We start from the raw sequence: 20,895 nt of genomic DNA on the forward strand, positions 1-20,895 counted from the left end.
GTGTGCGTGCTGAAGGGGAAAATGCCACCTCTTCTCCTCCTCGCCACCAAGTCCGTGAGGTCGGCCTTACGACCCTCGCGGTGTACAGGGGCTAGGAGCATGCTCAAGGTCCCAGTCTAACAAGCGCGAAGCCTCACAGCCAGGTCTGTCTGGGATCAGGCCCACGCTCTTTCCACCACACCGTGCTGTGTCTCTGTCATCTGGGAAGTTATGAATGGTCTCGGACTTTCTGAGTCAGAGCTACAGCAAAAGTAGTAATGTGCACAAAACCAGTCCCTGCCTGAGTTCCTTCTCCAGCCTCAGGGTTCTTTGACTGAAGGGAAGAAGCAGTTCCTAGAACTCCATGAAATTACACTCAAAATAGTGTGTGCATGAAACGGATTTTTTTGACAAGAGGGTCTATGGTTTCCATTGGGTTCTTAAAAGGATCTATGACTTTAAAATGCTTAATAACGAGTGTGTTAGGCATTATTTTGTCTGATTCTCTCTTCTGACAGATGAGGAAATGGAGTTCTTTAACTCTGTTTTCTACTTCGAGTTATGGTGTTTATTCTGGAGCAACAGCAGCACAGCCTGCGCAGTTTCTGCTCCTTCCTTAGGGCTGCGGAAACTTCCTAGTGAGGCCATACAGCAGGGTAAGTGGCCAGCACTTCATTTTCCATAGGAAAACGGAGAGTCCCCAAGGAAGGGAGGCCTGGTTCCTTGCCCAAAGTATCAAGAACAATGAGTATACTTTGCATAAATCAAGGCCATGTGAAAAGAGTGGATGCCAGAATTACAGTAACTCAGAAAAATGACCCTTTAGACCAGGTAGGTTTTGGGAAAGGATGTGGCTACCTCAGACATGTGCTTTAAACCCTGGGCCTTAGCTGGGCGTGGTGGCTCGTGCCTGGAATCCCAGCACTTTGGGAGGTAGAGGTGGCAGATCTCTTAAGCCCAGGAGTTCGAGACCAGCCTGGGCAACATGGCAAAACTGCATCTCTATAAAAGATACAAAAATTAGCCAGGTGTGGTGGTGTGTGCCTGTAGTCTCAGCTACTTGAGAGGCTGAGCAGGAAGGATGGCTGAAACCCAGGAGGCTGAGGCTACAGTGAGTCCTGACCATGCCTCTGTATTCCATCCTAGGTGACAGTGAGACCCCATCTCAAAAACAAATAAATAAAAATAAAATCTGGACCCAGTAACTTTTAAGCCTTTTAAAACTAAAAATGTGGGTTAAGAGAAGATGGGGCTTGGCCGGGCGCGGTGGCTCAAGCCTGTAATCCCAGCACTTTGGGAGGCCGAGACGGGCGGATCACGAGGTCAGGAGATCGAGACCATCCTGGCTGACACGGTGAAACCCCGTCTCTACTAAAAAAAAATACAAAAAACTAGCTGGGCGAGGTGGCGGGCGCCTGTAGTCCCAGCTACTCGGGAGGCTGAGGCAGGAGAATGGCGTGAACCCGGGAGGCGGAGCTTGCAGTGAGCTGAGATCCGGCCACTGCACTCCAGCCTGGGCGACAGAGCGAGACTCCGTCTGAAAAAAAAAAAAAAAAAAAAAAAGAGAAGATGGGGCTTTGGCTGAAAATAGTCATCCAGGGGGTTGCTCAAAGACCTGTGACTCTAACAGGCAAATAACCAATCCTTTTTCCCGCCCCTCAGGGGTGTCTTAGTAACTTCCTGGAGGTAAACTGAATGCAGAAGACAGGATGCTCTCAGGGACAAAGCGGCGGAAGCCCCCACTGTCCCTCTGTGTGCCTGCTGGACACGCGCCCACTGGGCGGACAGCAAGGGCACCACTGGGCCTTTGCAAGACAAATGACGGCAAGGCAACTTTTTTGCGGGGGGCTGGTGGGGAGACTTCCGTTTGATGATGGAGAAGCTACTGGGTAAGTTCACTTTCTGAGATTTTAACATGAAGTACTTCGTAATCGGGCATGAAAAATATAGAAGCAGTCCATAAAATCAAGTAGGTGAATAATATTGTTCCATGTGGCGTTTCTAATTGAAACATTCTCTTAATCTTACAGTTTAACATGTTTGAAATTAAGAATGTGCTCATCCATGACAGAAGCATTAAAAGGGGGGGGGGGGGAGGGGTGGAGTGCAATCAGACCAAAATGTGTAAATGCAATCCCAAAGGCCCTCCCTAAAAACCTATACATTCCCAGAGAACTTCCCCCAGAACCTCAATGCGTTCCCACAGAACGTCCCTCAGAACCTAACGCGTTGCCAGAGAACCTCCCTCAGAACCTAATGCATTCCCAGAGAACTTCCCTCAGAACCTAATGTGTTCCCAGAGAACTTCCCTCAGAATCTAACGTGTTCCAAGGAACCTCCCTCAGAACCTCAATGTGTTCCCAGAGAACCTCCCTCAGAATGGAATGTGTTCCCAAAGAACCTCCCTCAGAACCTAATGCGTTCCCAGAGATCCTCCCTCAGAATTTAATGCATTCCCAGAGAAATTCCCTCAGAACCTAATGTGTTACCAGAGAACTTCCCTTAGGACCTCACTGCGTTCCCAGAGAACCTCCCTCAGAACCTAATGCATTCGCAGAGAACCGCCCTCAGAACCTCAACGCGTTCACAGAGACTTTCAAGACCTCAACGCATTCCCAGAGAAACTCCCTTAGAACCCTTAGGACCTCAATGCGTTCCCAGAGAACCTCCCTCAGAACCTAATGTATTCCCAGAGACCTTTCCTCACAACCTAATGCGTTCCCAGAGAACTTCCCTCAGGGACCTAATGCGTTACCAGAGAACCTCCCTCAGGACCTAATACGTTCCCAGAGAACTTCCCGCAGAACCTCAAATGTGTTCCCAGAGAACCTCCCTTAGAACCCAATGTGTTCCCAGAGAACCTCCCTCAGAACCTAACGCGTTCCGAGATAACCTCCCTCAGAATCTCAACGCGTTCTCAGACAACTTCCCTCAGAACCTAGTGGGTTCCCAGAGAACTTCTTTCAGGACCTAATGCATTCCCAGAGAACTTCCCTCCCTTAGAACCTAGTGCATTCCCAGAGAAACTCCCTCAGGACCTAATGCCTTCCCACAGAACTTCTCTCAGAACCTCTGTATGTTCCCAGAGAACCTCCTTCAGAACCTAATGCGTTCTGAGATAACCCCCTCAGAATCTCAATGCATTCCCAGAGAACTTCTCTCAGGACCTAATGCGTTCCCAGAGAACCTCCCTCACAACCTAATGTGTTCCCAGAGAAATTCCCTCACAACCTAATGCGTTCCCAGTGAACTTCCCTCAGGACCTCAATGCATTCCCAGAGAACCTCCCTCAGAACCTAATGTGTTCCCAGAGAACCTCCCTCAGAACCTAATGCGTTGCCAGAGAACTTCCCTCAGGACCTCAGTGCGTTCCCCAAGAACCTCCTTCAGAACCTCAATCTGCTCCCAGAGAACCTCCCTCAGAACCTCAATGTGTTTCCAGAGGACTTCCCTCAGAACCTCAATGTGTTCCTGAAGAACCTCCCTCAGGACTTTCCCACAGCCGCTGTTGCTCTCCCCATGGGAGCCACCTTCTGGTCCCTTCCAAGTGCGTTCTTTAGACTATGAGGCTTCCTCTGGGAGCCCAGGCCAGTCTGTCTCCAGTCATCTTTGTCTCCAGTCATCTTGTCACAAGTCATCTTGACCTTTCCAAAACCTGCCTTCCAATGTGGAAGGGCTTTCTACAGTTACTCTGGCTGTGGACAAGGAGTCAGGGGTTAGGAGTCTTCCTCCTTTTCTAATGCCCCCTCATGCACACAACAGACACTGGAGCACGAACACAGTCTTCAGCTGTTAGTTTGGAAGTCTTTGGGATTTTTTTTAAAACAGGGTGGGAGGGAAGGAACCTGGCCGCAGTGAGATGCTTTATAAAAATCTTTGGAGGCTACACGTTTGTGAAAAGCATATACTATATTTTGTTTGCTTTTTTTTTTTTTTGAGACAAAGTCTCTGTCATCTAGCTGGGTGGCATAGTAACGGCTCATTGCAGCCTCCACCTCCTGGGCTCCAGTGATTTTCCCACCTCAGTCGTTCAAGTAGCTGGGACTACAGGTGTGCACCACCACACCTGACTAATTAAAAAAAAAGTATTTATAAAGATGAGGTTTCACCATGTTGTCCAGGCAGGTCTCAAATCCTGGGCTTGAGAACTCCTCCTACCTTGGCCTCCCGAAGTGCTGGGATTACAGGTGCAACCCACTGTACCTGGCCATATGAAAAGCATATACTCTATTATATAGATGATCCATAAAATAAAATCAGAGTCCATGAGTTCATACTGATATACAAACAAATGGGGAAGAGGAAAAATTCTTCCATATAGTAGAACTCCAATTAGTAACTGTAGAAGAAATGATGAAAATAGACAATCAACATTTGGCAAATGCCACAGAAACAATGCTTCAGTCAGGAATCAATCATGAAGGGATGCAAAAATGAGTGGGCAAAAGTTTGATGAGAGCAGGATGTTTACATAATATCATCCCATAAGATACTTATTAATCACCAGGAGAAAAATAGCAACTTCACAGTGAAGACAGTTGGCAGGTACCACCTAAAGCAAGTAATCAAAGTGTCAGCAATAACGGGACAAATCAATGTGATGTGCCTCTTGACACAATGCACTGGGGATACAATGCCACTTTTATGGCATTCTTGCCCAAAATGGATTTAATCAAGAAAAAAACAAAAACTAAGGACATTTTACAAAATACCTGGCCAGTACGCACTGAGGCTGTGAAAGACAAAGAAAACATAAGGAATGGCTGGGCGAGGTGGCTCACGCCTGTAATCTCAGCACTTTGGGAGGCTGAAGTGGGTGATCATTTGAGCCCAGGAGTTCGAGACTAGCCTGGGCAACACAGGAAGACCGCATCTCTACTAAAAATAGAAAAATTAACCGGGCGGGGTGGCGTGCACCTGTGGTCCCAGCTACTTGGGAGACTGAGGTGGGAGGACTGCTTGAGCCCAGGAGATGGAGGATGCAGTAAGTCATAATGTCACCACTGTACTCCAGCCTGGGGACAGCATGAGACCCTGTCTCAAAAAAGGAGAGGAGGGGAGGGGAGGGAAAAAGATGAGGAACTACTCAAGATTAAAGCAGACCAAGACCAAAGAGATCTGACAATGAAATGCATGATTATTGGGTCCTGGACCAGAAAAAGGGAAATTAATGGGACAGTATTACCTTCTTGATTTTGTTAACTGTGGTTGTTATGTAAGATGTTAACATTCTCTGAGGAGGGCATGTGAGAATTTTTTGTCCTATTTTTGTAACTTTTTTGTAAGTCTAAATTATTTCAAAATGAAAGGTTGAATTATACTTGAAAACATATACATTTGAGATTAGGCTTTCTTCCAATACCCAGTGCGTGACACTGTAAAGCTGTGTGGGCTGACATATGTCAGGGCTCAATACACCCACATGGGAAGGGATCCCAATGTAGGGAGCCACTGGGGACCTTATTAGGGGCAAACTCAGGCCCTGAGATTTATAGACACAATTAATGATAACATTCAAAAGATGTAAAAATATCCCTAATGGGTTTCTAGGCAGGGTCACAGGCGTGCCACATCCAGCTTTCAGCCCCGGAAGGAGCTGTGTGCTTCTGAGACCCAGTCATGACCAGAGCGGCGAGAAATGCAGGCAGAAAACAGCGAATGTTCCTCACTCACTTGTCTTGGGATTCGATATACACGTAGAGATGAGGCTCGAAACACTTGGAAACAATGCCATGAAATGGATTGTCTGGGGCTTTAGGCTTCTTTGGCTGTAAAAACAAAGAAAAACAAATTCTATACCTGAGTGATCTTTGCAAATGTTCAAGAACTTTTTTAAAAACATAACTTCAAAGTTCACTCCTAAGTCACAGATAAGAGAGGACTCAATGTAACCCAACATGATAGCTTCACGATTCACCCTGGCAGGTGAACAAAACACCAGCTTTGTTAGCATCACCCACTTGCTCTGGACGGTGAAAGACATACTGTTACCTGGATAACATATGTATGTTGAATCTGGAAGCTCGTCATCATCTATCCGACTGGTGTTTTCCAGAATTTAAACCCTGGCTAATAACAGCACCTTGTATTTGTACAATGCTTTAGAATTTAAAAAGTGCTTTCACACAATCCAATTTTTGATAGCACTTTGATACCAACTAATATGTCACCTGCTCCTCACAATAATCCTTCATGTAGGTATCATTACTACTATTTTATACCTCAAGAAATGAGGACTCAGAGGCTCTCTAACCTGCCCCAAGACATATGTAGAAGTCTGCTTTTCTTAAACTAGAACTCTATTATACCATTATTTTCCTGCAATGATTCCCAGAATTTTTTGAATTCCATCAGTAAGAAAATGTAAGAAAAAGAAGGATGGAAAACCAATAGAGGGTTGTTAACTTTATTTTGCTACTTTCTATTCTTACCACAAGTTCCTAAAAAAATAAATAAATAAATACTTTTTTTGTTTGTTTGTTTGCTTTTTGAGACAGAGTCTCCCTCTGTCAACCAGGCTAAAGTGCAGTGGCGCCATCTCAGCTCACTGCAACCTGCGCCTCCTGGACTCCAGGGATTCTCGTGTCTCAGCTTCCTAAGTAGCTGGGACTATAGGCACGCACCACCACGCCGAGCTAATTTTTGTATTTTAAGCAGAGGTGGGGTTTGGCCAGGCTGGTCATAAACTTCTGGCCTCAAGTGATCCACCCACCTCCACCTCCCAAAGTGCTGGGCTTATAGGCATGAGGCACGGCGCCCAGCCAGAAAATCGTATTTTATACCCTCAAATTTTATAAGAATAAAATAGCAGCATATAGGCAGTACGTTCTAAGAAAGGACAGTTGGTAACCTTACATCAGATAGATAGAGAGAGACACACACACAGGCAGGCAGGCAGACTATACTGTCTTTATTTTTTTGCTTTAGGCCACTGCAATACTAGACCAGCACTGGTTTCCAGGCTGTTACTTGGAAGTCACTGATAAAGAAGTCATATGACAGGCAAGTATTTTAAAACTACATTTGCTACTTAATTCCTTTCCAAATATCTAAAAAAAAAAACAAAACAAAGATTTTCCTACATATTACTTTCTATTCCTAAAAAACGTGAATTCTGTCTGTTGCCAAATGTCCACAAAATGACCCTGAGCCAAACACACCTTGCTGGGGTTGATACTAGAATATAATTTGTATGTAAATTGGCACCCACAACATACTTGTTAAATTGAACTACTCATATCTTATTTTTTTTTTTTTTGAGACGGAGTCTCGCTCTGTCGCCCAGGTTGGAGTGCAGTGGCGCGATCTCGGCTCACTGCAAGCTCCGCCCCCCGGGTTCACGCCATTCTCCCGCCTCAGCCTCCCAAGTAGCTGGGACTACAGGCGCCCGCTACCGCGCCCGGCTAGTTTTTTGTATTTTTAGTAGAGACGGGGTTTCACCATGTTAGCCAGGATAGTCTCGATCTCCTGACCTTGTGATCCACCCGCCTCGGCCTCCCAAAGTGCTGGGATTACAGGCTTGAGCCACCGCGCCTGGCCTATCTTATTTTTTTTAAACCCACTTACTGAGGTATGATTGACATTTTAAAAGCCCTACATATTTAATGTATACATCTCGATGCATTTGAGGTTAAGTATACACCCATGAAGCCCTCACCACCATCAAGGCAGTAAGTGTATCCACCACCTCCTCAAGCTTCCTCCCACCCCTGTTGTTATTATCACTTGTGGTAATAATACTTGCCGGGCGTGGTGGTCATGCCTATAATCCCAGCACTTTGGGAGGCTAAGGCAGGCAGATCACAAGGTCAGGAGTTCAAGACCAGCATGGCCAATATGGTGAAACCCCGTCTCTACTAAAAAAATACAAAAATTAGCTGGGCGTGGTGGCGGGCGCCTGTAGTCCCAGCTACTTGGGAGGCTGAGGCAAAGGAATCGCTTGAACCCGGGAGGCAGAGGTGGCAGTGAGTCGAGATTGCACCACTGCACTCCAGCCTGGCGACAGAGTGAGACTCCATCTCAAAAAAAAAAAAAAAGAATACTTAACATAAGATCTACCCTCTTGAACTGCTTATATATTTTAATAAATACTGGAAGAGATAAGCCCCAATGACAGACAGAAATGATAACTACCTATTTCTGGTCTTTTTTATTATTTTTTTAAATAACACATTGCAATGGTTAAAAACATCTGTAAAAACTGATTTGTAAAAAATGATCACCAAAAATTAAATGTCAACTTTAGATAGACCCACTCAATCTTGTACTTAACCCTCTTCCCTTTTTACCTTCCAGGAGCTCCATATCTTTCATTTTTTGGCAAGGTTTCTAGAAACTCTGGTCCTTCCTAAGAATAAATACAATCTGCGCTGTTTACTCTTATCATCTGGAAACCACTGCCATAGCCAGGCCTTGGACTGAGCCCACAGTAGGGCCTGGGGGACCACACAAGCCTGGCTGATTGAGCTTGAATCTGCCGGGTCTCGAATTCCACTTGAGTGCACAGATGTCCTGGGAGTTTTTTGCACTTCCATTAGTTCAAGATGAAGGATCTATGATGGAGGATGAGGATTGTGAGGGGTGTCCTCACTCGCCCTGTTTTTTCCAAGTCAGTATCTATCTTTTATTATTGATTCACTAAGATGATTTAAGTGAACAGAAAAATGTGATTTAATTTATCTAACTCTATAGGACTAGATATCATGGATTTAGATTTGGAAAACATGGCTTCTACAAACAGATATCTTTTTATTAATTAAATAATAATGATAAGCATTATGGCTATTCTTTTCATTGAATTTTTTTCTTCTTTTGAAGAAAATATTCACATTCTGCAGGATGACTTCTGGTAATTATACATGTGAATTTACATAATACAGAATGTTACCATTTAAAAAAATCAACATGCATATTTTGCTTTTTTATTTTGAACATGTATATTTTGTATTCAGCTTTACTGACTTGCTAATTTATGTGTACTTTCCCAACTGCTCACAATATTTTATCACTTTAAAATGGCTACATTATGAAACTCTTAAAAAGCCTATAGATTATATAATATTACTGTACTGATGTTAAATTTTCTGATTTTGATCTATGGTAATATAAGTGAATGTCTTTCTTCTTAAGAAATACCTACTAAAGTTCGTGTCCTTTGTAGGGACATGGATGCTGCTGGAAACCATCATTCTCAGCAAACTATCGCAAGAACAGAAAACCAAATACCGCGTGTTCTCACTCATAGGTGTGAATTGAACAATGAGATCACCTGGACACAGGAAGGGAACATCACACACCGGGTCCTATTGTGGGGAGTGGGGGGAGGGACAGCATTAGGAGATATACCTAATGTAAACGATGAGTTAATGGGTGCAGCACACCAACATGGCACATGTATACATATGTAACAAACCTGCATGTTGTGCACATGTACCCTAGAACTTAAAGTATAATAAAAAAATAAACTAATTTAAAAAAATACCTACTAAAATATTTACAGGTAAAGGACATTATGTCTACAACTTACAAATTGTTCTAAAGGTCAGGGGGGAGTGGGGGAAAAATGATAAAGTTATATAGGAAAATGCTAACAATTGCTGAATCCACAAGAAAGATATTTAGGAGCTCCTTGTAACTTTTCTCCTAGTTTGACATTATTTAAAAAAGAAAAAAAGTAAAGGATAACGACAAAAACCTTGGAAAATGGGTACCAACGGCCTGATGGAAAATTCCAGAGACCACAATGGAGCCATCTTAAGAATGGCACATCGTCAACACCACACGGGCTGGGGGGCAACACTGTGTGGGAGGCAAAGGCACTCCTGCCTCGGCGAAAAAGGGGTTTGGATCAATCTCCTGGTTTGATGCTGCACTCTGGTGTCCCCCCGGAGGAAGCTGAGAGATGGGAAGGGATCTGGATCAATTTCCTGGTTTGATGATGGACTCTAGTATGTTAGCTGTCCCCTGGAGGAAGCTGGGAGATCAGTACACTGTACCTCACTGGACTAGGTTTATAATTTATGAGCCCATAATTATTTCAAAATATAAAGGTTTTTAAAAAGTGGTTCAGAAGATGTGGGCCTGCATGTGAAGAAGTTTTATAAATATCTTTATTTATTTTGCTTATAGTTTCCTTTTTATGTATACACAAAAGTGATATATGATTGGAGATAAACTATGTTGGAATAAGTTTGAAGAACTCATCTGGTAAGTATAAAATACAGATTCTAACTGGGAAAAGAAACCGGCTATATAATTCCAACAAACTCATCTTGATCAGTCTGCCACAGGCCCTGCCCTTGATGAGGCCCCACAGGACACTCAGAAAGCTGCACGACCAGGCAGCGCCAGGGTTCCACCTCTATCTGCCTGCCCTCCCCACCAACAGCACTCTTCTGCAGTGCGGAGGGACCCCTGACCTTGCCACCACAGCACCTAGGTCGTCCTCTTGCCGCATTTCTAGTGTGAGCTGAAGCATGAGAGGAATAACGGGAGACACTGCCTACAGTTTCCTTTTTCCTTACTTTTTTCCTACAGGGCCGCCTCCTGCCTATGGCTGTGTGATGAACGTGCTCAGTTTAGATAATAGGTGCTGGAATTTCGGCTAACTGGCGTCTCCCTTTGCACCACGCAACTCCCCAGAGGGTTGATTCTCAGCTTAAACACTACACTAAGTCATTTAGCAGTAGCGTTTGGGCCAGGTTCTGAGTGTGTGAATTCCGCCCAAAAGCTGCACATGTTTAAGCTATTTCCTCCTGGAGTTTGGTGGAATAATAAAAGGTTACTGTTGTCACAGTGAGGAGGTCTGCAGCTGGTCCCATTTCCTTTTATTACTACCCAATGTAAACAGATTAAATCGAACTGCTTGGGTCACCAGAAGGGACATTCCTTATTTCTTCTCCTTTCTGTTATACCTTCAGTGTCCCTCAGGCCCCTTTCCGATGTCAATCTTTATCATGGGGAATATCTTGGCAACTGATTGCTCGGGCCCTCTTGTAAACTAAATACCTTTTTTCATGTTCCCTCTCTCTTCTCAGCAGCCAGGCGTAAACTGCAGTAGTGAGCAGGCTGTGACCCTTACCTTGAGAGCCACATGGCTACTGACTGCAGCCATGGAATGAGTTAGGTCACCCACGGAGCCAGCAGGACCTTCCCTCCAACCACCTTGGGCTGATTTCACCACTAACATCTGGTGGGGTCCCTCCCCGATCCCAAGGGCTTTGCTCTTGTTGTGTACCCCACTCTGGGAAGAGGGAGACCCTGGGGCACCCACCTAATCAGCCACCAGCTAGGCCAGGGCCGGTGAGGCAGCAGGAGGTCAGGGATGGCATGGGTGGAGGCATTAGTCACTGGCACTGGCATATAAGTTTTATTACTAATGAGTAATAGCCCATGAAATGGCAAGTAGATCAGCTAGATCAGGGGTTTAGTTGTTTCTTTTGAGATGGAGTCTCGCTCTGTCGCCCAGGCTGGAGTATAGCGGTGTGATCTCGGCTCACTGCAACCTCCACCTCCCGGGTTCAAACGATTCTCCTGCCTCAGCCTCCCGAGTAGCTGGGATTACAGGTGCCCGCCACCGCGCCCGGGTAACTTTGTATTTTTAGTAGAGATGGGGTTTCACCATGTTGGTCAGGCTGGTCTTGAACTCCTGGCCTCAGGTGACTGGCCTGCCACGGCCTCCCAAAGTTCTGGGATTACAGGTGTGAGTCACTGTGCCTAGCCATTTTTTTTTTTTTTTTTTTTAATGACATAAAATCCCTGGTTCAAAAAAATGTTTTATCTGAAAGCCCACGATACAAAACGACTCGCAATAAAACTGCTCTGGTCGCAGGATCTAGGTCCCTGGCCGCCTCCTAACTTCCACAGTGACATCTGACGGGGCACCAAGGAGCACAGTTTGAAAACCATTAGCTCTCACTGAAGGCAAACTGGGGAAGTCTAAAGAGAGAGAATAACCTACCTAAGGTCACATGGTCGGTCAGCTAATGGCCGACAAGAGTCCGACATTTTCCCAGCACGTGGCTCTGCTTTACCCCAGGTATTGGTCAGGTGTCAGTGTTCTGTGTTCTTAGAACGAGCAGGTCTTGGTCCTTACAATAGTAACTTTAAGCTTCCATATGAGGAAAAAGTTCCAAGAAAAAGGAAAATTATATTTTACCTGGCAAAACTGATTGTGTAGGGAATGGGGCCTCTCTATCTTAATCCAATTTAATAACATCCAGAGATGACTAGCGAAAGGAGTAACTTTTCCTGGCAACACTAGAAGCATCGGAGTGTTTAACTGCACAATTTTGGACATGACCATGGCAGCCACTAGCACTGGTGAGACAACAGGGCTCTGCAAACGGCTCTCCTGCGCAAAGCATGCCCACAGGGCACAGGTGGCCCGGTGGATGGAGGACACACCAGAAGAACGGGCTCTACACCCAGAGCCTTCTTTCCACCCTACTCCCTGCTCCCAAAATGCAATTGAGAACTGCATCTAATTAGTTACAAGAAACTGTTCGTTTTCTCCCGTGCCAGTCAATACTATCATGGCTTTAAATCAACTGCATCGGCCGGGCGCGGTGGCTCAAGCCTGTAATCCCAGCACTTTGGGAGGCCGAGACGGGTGGATCACGAGGTCAGGAGATCGAGACCATCCTGGCTAACACGGTGAAACCCCGTCTCTACTAAAAAATACAAAAAACTAGCCGGGTGAGTTGGCGAGTGCCTGTAGTCCCAGCTACTTGGGAGGCTGAGGCAGGAGAATGGCATAAGCCCGGGAGGCGGAGCTTGCAGTGAGCTGAGATCCGGTCACTGCACTCCAGCCTGGGCAACAGAGCAAGACTCCGTCTCAAAAAAAAAAAAAAAAAAAAAAAAATCAACTGCATCTAATCCTATAGATACATCTCCAGGATGGAGCCTCCTCAAGATGTCCCATCAGTTTTGTTCATTTACTTCTATTCCTGAGATTCAGTTCTATGTCCTCTACTCCAACGAGACACGAGTCTATCAACAAAATAGCACTGGGAAAGGATTTCTAGTTTCTGACATTGAGACCTGGCTTCCAGTTTAAGCTCCTCCACTTTCAAGCTATGCAACCCTGGGCCAACCACTTAATCTCTCTGAGCTGCAGTTTCGTCACCTATAAAGCGAGAGGCAGGAATTGTGAAGATGACATAAAGCATGTGAAAGAATTTAAAAGTGCAAAGGACTATAAAAGTGTGAGTATCCATTCTATTACATCGTTTAATCAAGGGACCAGACATATTTGATTGTGTCATTTCAGAACTGCTCCTGGGAGCTCTCCTCTCTGGGCTCCTGCCCTCACGGTGCTGGGAATGAATGAATGCAGGGCTAGCTGCAAAGTGCATGGCTGCAGGTTTCCCAGAGCTGGTCCTCCCAGCCAGCCTCTCTTTTGGTGGTGTCTGGAGCAAAACAACACCATACAATAATCCTCCAGCAGTCAAGTGTAGAAAATTAAAAAGAGGGATCACTAATCTAGAAGGGAAAAGTTCTGATTTATTGCTCTAACCTCCCTTGTCATAACATGGCAGTTAACCAAAAACACCACTCTGTAGGATGAAGGGAGAGGAAATTTAGACTTGGACAGAAAACTCCAAAGGAAATTAAAGTGTTAGTGTGCTCTGAAAAGTAACTCTCCAAATATGCCACTGGCCACCGTGATATTTCCAGGCCTCCCCAGTGGCTTCCAGACCTAAAGTGATCAGCTCACTGCGTGGAGGCCTCTCCTAGCTGAGGGTGCTGCAGGCTTCCCGGGGCTTGTTCAGCCTCTCACATCATCACTGTGCCAGGTGACAGTCAAACTGAAAACTGAGCTGACAAGTTCAGGAGATGCTGAATGAGGCAGAAGAGAACTCTTCTGGCCCCAGCCAGTGGCTAATGAAGCCTGCGTGTGTCCCGGCAGCCGGGCTCTGCAGGAGCAGAGATGTGGGGCAGGGAAGTCTGCCCTTTCGTGGAGTTTTCTAAATGCACTTTCAGATAAAGGCCTTCTGTAAAGACCACAACAGCTGTCAACTCTGAATGTGGCCAACAGTCAAAGGATCGTATCTGGAGCAAGCGGACCCATTTTCAGAAACGCACATGAGGTGGTTACCCGTGGTGACGCAGACCAGACTTACTTGATCTAAATCTCCTTTCTCCGTTGCCAGCTCCTCCGTCTCTGGTGTTGGCTCATCTTCCAGGAAGGGATTGGTAGATGCGGGTGGAGACTCAAGCTTTTTCTGTTAGGCAGATACGAGAAAGAGAGGTGTTTTCTGAGCATGTTCAATAGCTTTCCCCACTGACCTGCTTTCTCCAGGTGTCTCCAACAGCTAGTCATGCACTCTGATCTAATAAAGAGCGGAGGCAACCCAGACCACATTCTTACCTCCAGGCCTTCACTCTGCTTTCCCATCTTCCCGAAACCCCCCTGACCACCCGGCCCCAACTCGAGTCTGGCTAAAACGCTCACACATCCTCAGTCCTCACACTGGAACTCCATTCTGCTGGGAAGTCTTTCCCACCTGTCAGGTTTGGGTCAGACGTCCCCGACATGTGTTCCCAAACCATGCTACATGCCCCCTACCCAGGCATTTACTAAAATACGGCAGTTGCCCATTATTTGTCTTGTCCCTTCTGGCCTCCAGGATGCCAGAGATCATGTCTGTCTTGTTCCCCATCCTATCTCGGTGCCTGGCACGTAGCAGGGCCTCAGTAAACAGAAACGAATCAAAGTGCCAGATGGATTTCAATGCAAGAACAAACTACAAAGCTAATCTCATGTGTTCCAGATTAACAGACGTCTCTTCCCAAATAAGCCCCATTACAACAACCACAACAGAAATCTCCTTGAGAAAATCGACTTCTCAGCTTCCAAATATGACCACTATTTCAAAATACATCACTGAGTAGGAACCATGGGCCAGCGGGAAGGCTGCAGGCAGGAGGCGTGGTAGCTTAGCTCCAACCGTGCGGCACTGGCCCTACCACCCAGCTTCCCTGAGCCTCAGTAACTTCATCTGCAGAATGAGGGTGCAATCATAGGACTATCTGGAGGATCAAATGTGAAACCCAGAAGCAGTACAGGATACATACAAGGGTCGCTGACGACGTTAATTCCAGTACAACTACAGAATCAAAGCAGCTCTCTGGAATTCCTTTACAGTTTTCACCTAGAGATGTTGTTTATGCCTGGCAGGCGAAGGCTTTAGCAGAAAGGAGGCCAAATGGACAAACAGAAAAGAGGGACTGCTTGGTGCTGGGGATGAGGGAATGGGGCAAGGCATGGCTCTCTGGAGACAAAAAGTTAATGGAGAGGGAGTTTCGAAATGTACTTGGTATTTTAGCCAACACCAGTGGGTCGACTTGAATTAATCCCTAAGCCAAAAGGGACAGCAGATGGACTATAGCGTGAATAACTTTGCCAGGTGCCACGACACCATCTGAAGATATTACAAACAAAAAGTAAAACCAAAACTTACACAAAGTCTGGGCGCAGTGGCTCACGCCTGTAATCCCAGCACTTTGGGAGGCCGAGGCGGGCGGATCACTTGAGGTCAGGAGATCAAGACCAGCCTGGCCAACATGGTGAAAGCCTGTCTCTACTAAAAATACCAAAATTAGCAGTGTGGTGGCGGGTGCCTTAATCCCAGCTACTCAGGAGGCTGAGGCACAAGAATTGCTTGAACCCAGGAAGTGGAAGTTGCAGTGAGCTGAGATGGCACCACTACACACTAGCCTGGGTGACAGAGCAAGACTCTGTCTCAAAAATAAATAAATAAATAAATAAAATAACATAAATACCTTGCACAAAAACACTACACCTGCGTCTGGTTTTTGGTTTACAGTCATTTAAACTGCTTATTTGTTGGCCAAAACACTTGGATGCAATTGATGTGGACAGATACAGCCTTGGTGCACGACAAAGCCTTGTGGTGACGGCATTAGCTCGAGGTAATCAGTAGTAAGATGATGATTTTTGTGGTATCTTGGTGAGAAACAATATGGTCTAACACCCAAGTATTTCACATTTGCACACTCCAAACTTTGGCTTCTTTACCTAACATGAGAGAAAAAAATCCTTAAAAACTTACAGCTCTTTTCAGAATGCAATATTTCCAAGCTTAAATTGTCTTCTTAAGGGCTGCTTTTAGAGAGAGACAGGAATAGTAAGAAAGGGAATCTACCAAGCTTAATCTTCAACAACCGTAAAAAAGTTAAGTTAGGTAACAGCATTAGCTTCCTGATTCCCCTGGCTTAACAGCGGGTTCTGGGATGCTGCTGATGAGCTGAGTCACTATGATTCCAAGTCTTCTGGTCCCTTGTAGATGTGAAAAGCCAGTCAGCTAACTGAAGTTAAAAGTTTTGCTCAAAATCATTCAGTGACAGACACAGAATCTGAGTTTTTGAACTAAATGCCCCTCATCTATTGCTAAGTCTATTGGGTTGATAACAGCACCTCACAATTACATAAAGGTGGGCCTCATTTTTAAAACGTAAGGTGTGACTGGAAATCATGGCAAACAGCAGATGTCAGTGAGGTGGACTGAGGATGTTCGTGGGCTTTACTCTCGGTGGCATAAAGCATCAAGAAAACGGAGAAGGTAGGAAGAAGTCACGGGCAGCACTGAAGAAGCAGGCACCATCTGAGGCAGGGTGAGCGCGGGCCACTTGCTCAGTGTCACCATCTGGGGTAGGGTGAGTGCGGGCCAACCTCAGCCTCTCAAGTAGCTGGGACTACAGGTGCGCATCACCACACCCAATTAATTTTTGTATTTTTTGTAGAGATGGGGTTTTGCCATGTTGCCCGGGCTGGTCTCAAACTCCTGACCTGAAGCAATCCATCCGTCTCAGCCTCCCAAAGTGCTGGAATTATAGACGTGAGCCACCGTGCCCGGCCTCTATTAACATTCTGATGAAATGAGGGGAGTTGTGGACACCAAGGAGCTCCTAGCTCGGCACATACATTCCACATGTGGACCACGTTAGTACAGGAAAAGTGATTCATTCCTCCCCTCATCCACTCAACAAAGGGATATGCTGGGCCCTAGGAGTAGAGCAGTGAGAAAGACAGGCCAGCCTCAGCCCTCATGGAGATTAGTCTGCTGGGGGAGACAGCCTTCAATCCAACAGTCACACAAACGGTGAGAAGGGCCACGAAGGAAAAGCGGTCATCATGGAAACGTGCAACAGAGGGCCGCAGGAGACTTCCCTAAAGAAAGGATGTCTGAGCCAGAGCTGAAGGATGCCTCAGAGTTAAATATGTGAGGGGTGGAGGGCGGAGGGAACAGCATGTGTCTGCCACTCACTCAGCAATGATGTACTGGGCATCTACTCTGCTCCAGGCACTCTCGGGCGCACCAGGGATGCAAGTGAGGAAGACGGATTAGAGGTGGCGCTGCAGTGGTGAGAGGAAAACTCAGGGAGTGGGATGAGCTGGGGATGAGGGTGGGAAAGTGCGTCTACACGGGGTTGTCAGAAAAGGTCTCTGAGGAGATGACGGCTGAGCTGAGTAAGAAGGAACTGCTCAGGCAAAACCCAAGGAAGGGTGTTCTCAGCAGGGAGACCTGGTGGAGATGCTGGAAAGCACTTGGTGAGTCTGAGGGACAGAAAGGAAGACGGGGGCCTGGGGTAAGAGGGGTGGGGCCTGGGGTAAGAGGGGTGGCAGCAGCCCCGTCACGCAGCCTTTTGTGGGCCATGGTAAGGGTCGGTTTTCTTCTCACTGCAATTGGGCAGTCGCTGGTGGTTTTCAAGAGGGAAGTGATGTGATCTAATTTGGATTTTAAAAATAGTCCACTGCTGTGGGGGAACGGATTATAGTGACAGCAGGAAGCCCAATTTAAGAGGCTGCTACAGTGTTCCGGGAAAGGGCTGATGGGGAACCGGACTAAGCTGGTGATGGAGGACAGAAAAAAGCGTCCGTCAGATGTGGGGCATAGTTAGGAGGCAGAGCCAGGAGGCTTTGCTGAGAGTGAGAACGAGGGTGAGGGAACGAAAGGAGTGAAGGGACACCCACTTTCTGGTCCAAGCAACTGCACAGCTGATAGTGCCTTAACTGAGATGGGGCATCCTCGTGTAGTGGCAAGGCACAGGCTCCGGATCTGACAGACCTGGGTTCGAGTCCAGGTTCCACCACCATGGGGTGCGCTGTTTAACTTCTAGCCTCAGTTCTCCTACCTGCAATGTGAAGGGACAGGAATACCCACCTCGTATGGCTGCCATGAGGATGGGATGAGGCGTGCGCGGCAGGAGTGAGCGCCACAGTCACGTGCCACACCATCATGTTTCCACCCATGACGGGCCACAGTACGACGGCGGTTCCACTAGATTATACTGGAGTCAGACGACGGAGTAGGCCGGGGTCTGCAACCCCTGGGCCACCAGTCCACGGCCCATAAGGAAACCGAGCCACACATCACGAGGTGAGCAGCAGTGAGCGAGCATGATCGCCTGAGCTCCGCCTCCTGTCAGGTCTCAGGCAAACCCTGCTGTGAGCCGCTCATTGGAGGGGTCTGGGTTGTGCACTCCTTATGAGAATCCAATGCCTGATGATCTGAGGCAGAACAGTTTCATCTCGAAACCATCCCCCGACCCCCCTCCCCTAACTCCCACCCCCAGCCCCACCTGTGGAAAAACTGTCTTCCACAAAACCAGTCCCTGGTGCCAAAAAGTTTGGGGGCAGCTGGAGTAGGTTATAGCAGGCACACTCTACGAGGTTTGCACGGTGATGAAACTAACGATGCATTTCTCAGAACATATTCCTGCTGTTAAGCAATGCGTGACTGAATATACACGGCAGCTTAACGTGCTGTTGGCACAGAGGGCGAGGCTCAGCAAGGGGGAGCTTTCAGCGGTAGCTAATAGGGTGAGCCAGGACATGAGGCATAACCGTTGTGCTTCTCTCGATACAGCAGCCCACAGAAGAGAAAGACGTGGGCGCACAGGGTTAAAAGTCTTGTCAAAAGAAGTTCTGTGAACCGTAAGTGGAACCTTGTCCCAACTATTTTGTCTCTTTGGGATCTCTCTAAGAAATGAAAGCAAAGGGCCCATCAACTTTGCACTTTCTAAGTGGAAAGGCACACTGAGCTGCTCCTTTCTTCCCCAGTCTGCAACCACGCACGTACCGCCCACCTCCCTGTTGACAAAAGTCCCAAAACCCTCAGGTGTGGATATGCATTCCCGCAGTTTGGGGGCTACATGACTGCTCGGATTAACTGCTAAGATGAAAGGCAAGTCCTAGCAGGGAGCGATCACTGCATAACGCAGCCGTCTGTGCCGAGAGCCATACAGATCACGCTTCTCAGGCTTGCTCTGCAGCGGTCACAGGCCACAGAGAATTACAACTGGGGGTTTAGATTGTCAGTGACTCAATGACATATTTCATGAACTCTGAGGCTGCTAAATAAAGCCAAAAATTTTTCAAGACGTGAATGACTTTCCAATTTTGAAAGAATTCATTCTTTTTGCTATGATGACAGTTGATTTCAAGCCGATACAGGAAAGCAAAATTCTTCATATAGCAAGTTAATTCCTACTGATTAAATCACAGGGGATTCCCAGCACCTTCAAAACAGTTCAGGCCACAGGACAGTCAGGCTGTCTAATTCACTGTCAGGAAGGGAAAGTCTGGCTTCAGTCAGCTGTACACCCGTATCTCATCTGCCTACACAAATCCCTGTGTGAGGCCCTAGCTGGACACGTCCAATTATCAAAGAAGAAACTCTGAAATTTAAGACTCTCTTCCTTTCCCTAGAGCAGAAAGCTTTCACTTGTGAGATGAAAGTTCCTCAATGTCTGCATTTCTCATGCCATAAATGCTTTACTCCAGCCCAATTCCTAATTTGTCCTTAAAGAGATAACTGGGGGGCTTTGGTTGACAGTCCAGATTGCAAGCCCAGGGTACACACACCTGGCGTCCACCATTTCTGGGGCCACGCTCTTGCTACCGCCATGTCCACTTATATTGTGACAGTTATGTGCAGATTTCTTTCTCCTACTAGATCCTAAGTGCCTTCCCGATTCAATTTCTCATCTTTTCCAAAGCCCTGTACAAAGAGGGAGCTTGAAAAGTATCTGTGGGTAAATGCTGATAAGATGAAAGGCCCTCAGTACAATCCTCTTCAGAAACATGGACAGCACTTTCTATTTTCTGTAAACAAAACAAAAAGCCTGTGCATATGTACGCAAGCATGTTTGCAGAAGAGTCAAAAATACACCCCAAAGTATTAAACAGTGTGGATACCTCTAGGGGGAGGGATATACAGTAGTTAAGAAGAGATGTTTATTTAAGATATTTTTTTCTATTTGAGTTTTTAATAGGCATGTACAGCTCCTTTTTCTTTTTCTTTTTTCTTTTTCTGAGACACAGCCTCACTCTTCCACCCAGGACGAAGTGCAGTGGTGCGGTCGCAGCTCACTGCAGTCTGGAACTCCTGGACTGAGGTGACTCTTGCACCTCAGCCTCCCAATAGCTGAGAATGCAGGTGCACACCACCATGCCCTGCTCATTAAAATTTTTTTTTGTAGAGACAGGGTCTTCGTGGCCCAGGCTGGTCTCAAACTCCTGGACGTAGAGATCCGCCCGCCTCGGCCTCCCAAAGTGCTGGGATTTTAGGCATGAGCCATTATGCCTGGCCCACTGCTGATTTTTTTTTTTTTTTTGTAGACAGAATATTTATCTGAAGAGAAAAGATGATTTATAACTAAACTCATACACTATTTTCTAAAGCCCTTAATTCTAAATTGTGATGTAATTCATATAACATAAAATTCAACATTCTAAAGTGATTTACTATTCAGTGGTTTCTGGACATTCACAAGGTCGTGCAAAACCATCACCACCAATTCCGGAACATTTTCCACCCCCAAAAGCAACCCCTACCGGTTCCTGGGAAGCTGTTACTTCCCAGTCTTCCCCTTCCCAGCCCCATCTGC

The 20,895-nt window shown here is 46.4% G+C and overlaps 1 protein-coding gene across 3 annotated transcripts in view; it reads right to left on the minus strand.

The window, feature by feature from the left end:
• VPS53 (VPS53, GARP complex subunit) overlaps positions 1-20,895 on the minus strand; it is a 164,038-nt gene that overhangs the window by 53,785 nt on the left and 89,358 nt on the right. For all 3 annotated transcript variants that reach the window (XM_025363020.1, XM_025363018.1, XM_025363021.1), the window contains 2 exons: positions 14,103-14,204; positions 5,653-5,747 (listed from right to left, as the gene is read on the minus strand). In XM_025363020.1, coding sequence (XP_025218805.1) covers positions 5,653-5,747; positions 14,103-14,204 — 197 coding nt within the window. The remainder of the gene's footprint in view (positions 1-5,652; positions 5,748-14,102; positions 14,205-20,895) is intronic.

The sequence above is a fragment of the Theropithecus gelada genome, chromosome 16 (assembly GCF_003255815.1).
Source record: "Theropithecus gelada isolate Dixy chromosome 16, Tgel_1.0, whole genome shotgun sequence".
Classification (NCBI taxonomy): Eukaryota; Metazoa; Chordata; class Mammalia; order Primates; family Cercopithecidae; genus Theropithecus; species Theropithecus gelada.